Here is a 6,132-nt window from a genome sequence, read left to right as displayed (position 1 = left end):
TTAAAAATAAACGAAAATAGAGATGCGAATCTTTCAAAATCATAAAGTCTACAAGTGAGAAATCTTACAAATTCAATAAATAAAAGTTTTTTCAGTTTCAGGCTTTTAAACATTTTTAATTTTTATTTTGAGCTATTGTTTAAAATATAAAAATAATGTATTACTCATATTGTTTGAATATATAGAGTTTTTTAAAAGAGTGCAAAAAATACGTTTTTCCTATTTTCTTAATCACTTTTTTTTTCAAGTTGCAAATGTAGTCTTGACCTTGAATTTAAGAAATTTTCCATTATTTTGTTATTATAGCCAATTTGTTTTCTTAGTCTGCAGGCAGCGGGAATCGCTCAAAAAGGGTAGAATTCATTATTTTTATATGATGAGCAAATTTGATTTTCGTGATACCAAAATAATTGCATGTTTCCTCGGTTTAAGTTAGAAAAATTATATGCACGATATTTTCAATTTAAAAAAGAGCAATCAATAAAATTAACTAAATCGTTTTTGCTTATTAAAAAAAAAAACTCTTAATATCAAAGCATCAACATGCTTAGGAGAAACTGTTTCAAACATCACAAACAGCTGGCCAGCGTTCTCACTTTTACGATCGTGTTATTCCTTTCAGGACCTTCTAGACACGTAGCAAAAGAAGCGTGATTTTTAACGTATATTAAATTGCAAATTAGTTGTGAAGGATGACTAAGAAGTTATATTCAGAATTGTTTTAAATTTAAAGACTCTTTCGAAGAAAATGCACTTTTCTGTGCCAGATACGCAGGAATTTTTGGATGAAGCTGGAAATACCTACTTAGTAAGTATTAAGTGTTCTTACATTTTATTTTAGAAACTTAACAATTTTTAGCACAAACTGGCAATAAAAACGAAGATAAATTTTCAATGTTTCAATATTGGACATGAACTACATGCATCGTACATTATCATTGAAAGCTATTAAATTACCCCTTTTTATAATCACTAATCTTTTCCAAAATTAAAAAGTAAATTTAAATTTTATATAAGTCAATTGGTCGAAATAAGAACACAAAACTGATTGCTTTTTGTTAAAGAAAATGTTATTTTGTCAGGGTGACGAATTTAAATTTTAGAAAAAATTACTTAGATCGTCAATAGAAAAAATTTAAATAAGCCCAATATTTTATTGCATTATATATACAGATACGCGCGCCTGTGTTTGTTTGAGTTTGATTCGAATTTGAAGAAAAAAGGTTAATTGTGAAAAGACAATTTAATAACATTCCAATATATGTTATAGAGTATATAGAACTTAACTATATTTTGTATATCTAAAATGATTTAAATATTTAACATCAGATAATGCGGTAAAGAAAAAAAAATAAAACGTAAAACAGCCATTCAATTAATTATCTAATTAGTTAAATTGCCTTACATTCCTATGGATAAGGTAACCAATTATGCATTTCGTGTCACAGACGAATGCATTTTTTTATATGTATTTGGCACCCCAAGGAATGTTTTTAGGGTTGGAGGTATTTCAGAAAAATAATCGCACAAATATAAATTAATGTTAAGTGAATAATACTGTTACTGTGAATAATGCGCGCGTTTTACAATTTACTAAAAATTTAAGTATTTTATTCCGAACTTCTTTTTTTTTTGTTCAAAATAATTTTTTTTAACTGAAAGTTGACCGATGGTGCTTGTTGGATATCTATTTTTTAATGCGATATACATCATGGATGTCCATAACAAGTACGAAAATTAGGGCTATTTGAATCCCATTTTAAATGTTTAAATTTTAAATGTGGAGGATAGAGCTGTGTCCGTCACACCAACGAAATTTTATTTGTACGAACGCATTTTTTCGTTTATACGAAGAAATAACTTACCGAATATGACAAATTAGAAAACGGGCATGAAATTAGATTCTTCTTCAAAGCTTAAGCTTCACTCGTCCCTAAACAAAAATCTATTTTAAATTTATTTGGCCTGTGTCGAAGTCAAAAAGTTCACCGTTACACCAGCGACAAGGAAACTTTGGGACAAACTTTACGATGCAAATTACAATTTTTCTATCAATGTATGCAATGTATTATCAAACTACTATTATCAAACACCACTAAACAACTGGGGCATCAAATCTAAAGGTTACGGACAATTGCCCATATAATGTACATTGATTTTTCAGATTCTTTGAATTTTAACAAATATATAGCTATTTTCTCGCCATCTGAAATGTCAGAATCGGCCTCGTTTATTTTATTTCTGGTTAAGCAGTTTCGTATTGTAATTTTCATAGGGGTATAATATTCACATCAACGGATTATTTCACTGTACAGTGAGATACAAACAACTGCATAATTTACACGAGCAGTTAGAAAAGGATTATGACATTCCTTTACCTTCTTTTCCACCGAAGAAATTTTTCCCTTTAACCAACTGTCAGCAGGAGGATCGCCGAATCGCATTAGAGAAATACATACAAACAATAGGACAGAACACTACAATCAACAATTCGTCGTTATTAAATGGATTTTTGCTCAACGCTCAATTGGAAACAGACGGATGTAAATTGGAAACTGAGAACTTTGATATTTATCTCTACAATGGGTGTAAAGTTACCCTTGTAATTTCAAATGCAGAACATTCTGGTCAGATTTTGAAAGTAGGTGTAAACTTTTTACCTTCAAGTTTATAAATAATCTTATACCTATACACGCCGAAAATTAAAAACGCCACTTTATAAAACATAAGTGTTCTACTTTTTTTTAAAGAAAATATGCAGACACATAAAATTGCCCGAACGGTATGACTCCTATTTTTCACTCTTTATTCTTCTGCAAGATAACGATGGTGGCACCAATAGTGAGTTTTGTCTTCGAATCCAATAATAGTTTGACGTGTGTCGTATTAAAGTGTAGTTATTAAGAAAGTACATATAATTTTCAGTTATCCGGAAACTTCAAAATTTCGAATCCCCTTCCATAATACAGAAAAATATACAAAAAACTGGAACCAAGATTATCCTTGGAAAATGGTACTGGGACATTGGTTACGATCTCGAATTGATGCACGATCCGGTAGCTCTTAATTTATTGTATATACAAACATCGGCAGAAATTGAACGAAGCTGGATTGTTCTTTCGAAAAAAACCAAGGATCAACTGGATGCTCTATGCCAACGTAGTAAAAGAAAGGAGGTGATTATTTTACCATTCTTATGGTTTTTGAATAATTTTTATCTCTTGCAAGGTGTGTAGTGACCTTGAAAACCTGGAAATCTTGTTTTTTTTTTAACCTTAAAAACCTGGCAATCTCCTTGACTTTTTCACGAAAACCTTGAATTTTAATTATACTTTTTTCTTTTAAAACAGTAATTTAATCGAAATGCGAAGAGCAATTTAAATCTTTCACCCTATTATAAAAGAAACATCTCGTTTAGAAAAAATCTTCCTGCTGAAAATTTTTTTCTTCGTCAAGATATAATTTATCTTTTGTTTATTACAGAATAAATATAGATATTTCAAGGCACTTTTTGTTGAGGGGTTCAACTTAGAAATTATAAAAATTATTAGTTTAAAATTTCGATGTTAATTCAGTTTCAGAATTAGAATAAGTCATGGCCATACAACGGATTTTTTGAGGGGTTGTTGACCATTCGGGTTTTGAGTGTACAACCGATTTCAAAAGGTTACAAAATATTTTTAATATCTTTAACATTTCATAAAGATTTCACCGCACGCCAGATTTCAATGAAGATTTCACAGAAATTTCACAAACATTTTGAAGATCTAAAGGATTTCAAAGATTTGAAAAAGGGTACCGTACACCAGATTTCAAAGATTTCAAAAATTTGAAACGATTTCAAGAGGTTTTAAAACATTTTAGAAGATTTCAAAATGTTTCAAATAATTCAATGACTTCAACGACTACAAAAGATTTTCCAAACAAAGATTTGATAAACGTTTCAAAATATTTCACAAAGATTTCAAGGATTTCAAACATTCAAAAAAGGCGTGTACACTAAATTAAAAAGTTTTCCCAAAAATTCCTTAAAGATTTCGAACATTTCATAAAGATTTGGAACATTTCACAAAGATTTCGAACATTTCACAAAGATTTTAAAACTTACAAAAGAGTTTAAAGATTTAGAAAAGGGTATATTAAACCACATTTCTAAGATTTTAAAACATTTCAAAGATTTTAACAATTTTAACATTTTTTAGGAGATATCAAAAGATTTCACAAAAGTCTCAAGGATTTCATAAAACATTCATAAAGATTTCAAAACAATACGAGAATTTCAAAGATTTCAACAAGGGTGCAGTACATCAGATTTCAAGGAGTTCAAACCATTTCAAAGATTTTTAATTATTCAAAAACGTTTGACAAGATTTCAAACGATTACAAAAGATTTCTCAAATATTTTTTTTTAAATTCTTAAGGATTTCAAAACATTTCAAGAATTTCAAAGATTCCAGCCAGGGTACATTCCACCAGATTTGAAAGATTTCGAAATATTGAAAAGATTTTTAATGATTTCAAAAGGTTTCAACAAATTTGAGAAAATTTAAAAATATTTTAATAATTTCAAACGAATAGAAAAGATTTCACGAACAAAGATTAAAGAAACATTTCAAAAATATATCAAAGATTAACAAAATTTTCACAGCGTTTTCGTAGATTTCAATTTCACAATTTCTTTAAAGAATTCATAAGGATTTCAAAAGATTTCAAGAATTTCAAAACATTTCAAAGATTTTAAGCGATTTGAAAAGTTTCAACATATTTGAGAAGATTTCAAAAGACTTCAATGATATTAAACAAACACAAAAGATTTCTCAAACAAAGATTAAAGAAAGTTCACAAAGATTTCAAAAATTTCAAGAATTTTAAAGATTTTACAAAAGCTTTGAAAAAAGCTAAAAGATATCTCATAAGTTTCAGCGAAATTTCCAGCTTTCACTAAGGTTTGTAATAATTCACAAAGATTTCAAAAGATTTCAATGATTTCAAAGACATTACAAAGGTTTAAAAATATTCTTAAAGATTAAAAAAAGACCTTTTATGTTCACAAAAAATTAAGAATGTGTTTATTTACAATTCGGTTTTCTTTCGAATCTTTTGGCCAATAAAAAATGAAATGACTCATTTTTTAAATGTATGACAAACGTTCATTTCATTACTTGATGTAAAAAAGGAGACCTGGAAAAGTTTGATTTTTTGACCTGGAAATTCTGGAAAAGACCTTGAATTTTGTCCTTAGAATCGCTGGACACCCTATTTTGATATTTAATTTATCTATATTATTTACAAAAACCACATGGCTGCTTTACATTTGCAACTTTTCATTGGTTCGGGCCTGGGGTTATTGAATGTAATTTTTACAGGACTCGCCCACATTGGCTTACTATGAGTCCAGTGTGTTAGTCTGAGACGAAACGGTGAAATATAGTTAAAATTGGTACATTTGTTTTCTTCTGTTTATTCTCTTTCTCTAAATGTTCCGATTGAAACATGAACTGTTTCCATCTTGATTTACTAGATTTTCAATAGGTGGGTTTTCTTCTTTTCTGCTATTTGATCAGGTTTTTGCATATTTTAAATGAAATGAAGAATTTATTATGATAATTTTAAAATATTTTTGGAGCAATTTTCAGGTTTGAGTAATTTATCTTGGGAGTTATATATACAGTGTTGATGATTAATTAAAATATACGGCACATAACAAAAAACTTAGGCCAAGAAATTAGTTAGGAACAATTTTAAAAGAACAAATACGTTCTATTTAATGTTAATACGAATGTTTTGTAATGTATACTCTTAGTAAGCTTTTAACTTTTCCCTATTGATGCCTAAATTGTTCTTTCCCTGAAACCTTTAACTTGTGGGATATATATTTAATTATTATTGTTTGTTTTTATTAAACTTTTACTCGGGTAAACCCGGTGATACATCATAGCCACGGACTAAGTCAAGTGACTGATGAGATTAGATTGTTATAACTTAATTCAAATAATTTAATACGATGGTTGAAACCTCCTGCGATGATGTTGTAAGTATACAATTACGAGCGGCCACGAGCTTTGGAGGTGACAACAGTCACCTCTGGATGCTTTCTTAGAGCTACCATCTGCCACTCCACGGGTTTTTAGT

General features: G+C 29.0%; 1 protein-coding gene across 1 annotated transcript; it reads left to right on the top strand.

The window, feature by feature from the left end:
* Positions 1 to 626: 626 nt before the first annotated feature.
* On the top strand, positions 627 to 3,236 carry LOC117178653 (sorting nexin-17-like). The gene is made up of 4 exons (XM_033370079.1): positions 627 to 808; positions 2,276 to 2,641; positions 2,751 to 2,841; positions 2,926 to 3,236. Exons 1-4 carry the CDS (start codon positions 749 to 751, stop codon positions 3,234 to 3,236), a joined length of 828 nt encoding a protein of 275 aa, XP_033225970.1. The 5' UTR covers positions 627 to 748.
* The last annotated feature ends 2,896 nt before the right edge of the window (positions 3,237 to 6,132 follow it).

This window comes from Belonocnema kinseyi, chromosome 1, assembly GCF_010883055.1.
Source record: "Belonocnema kinseyi isolate 2016_QV_RU_SX_M_011 chromosome 1, B_treatae_v1, whole genome shotgun sequence".
Taxonomy (NCBI): domain Eukaryota; kingdom Metazoa; phylum Arthropoda; class Insecta; order Hymenoptera; family Cynipidae; genus Belonocnema; species Belonocnema kinseyi.
The sequence above is the reverse complement of the archived record's forward strand: the minus strand, read 5'-3'. Positions and strand labels throughout refer to the sequence as shown.

Bases quoted from the DNA above. Each gene is read 5' to 3' on its own strand.
- LOC117178653 (XM_033370079.1), top strand. From the start codon at position 749: ATGCACTTTTCTGTGCCAGATACGCAGGAATTTTTGGATGAAGCTGGA. The intron at 809-2,275 runs GTAAGTATTAAG...TAATTTTCATAG, and splicing joins AAGCTGGAAATACCTACTTA to GGGTATAATATTCACATCAA. The intron at 2,642-2,750 runs GTAGGTGTAAAC...TTTTTTTTAAAG, and splicing joins ATTCTGGTCAGATTTTGAAA to AAAATATGCAGACACATAAA.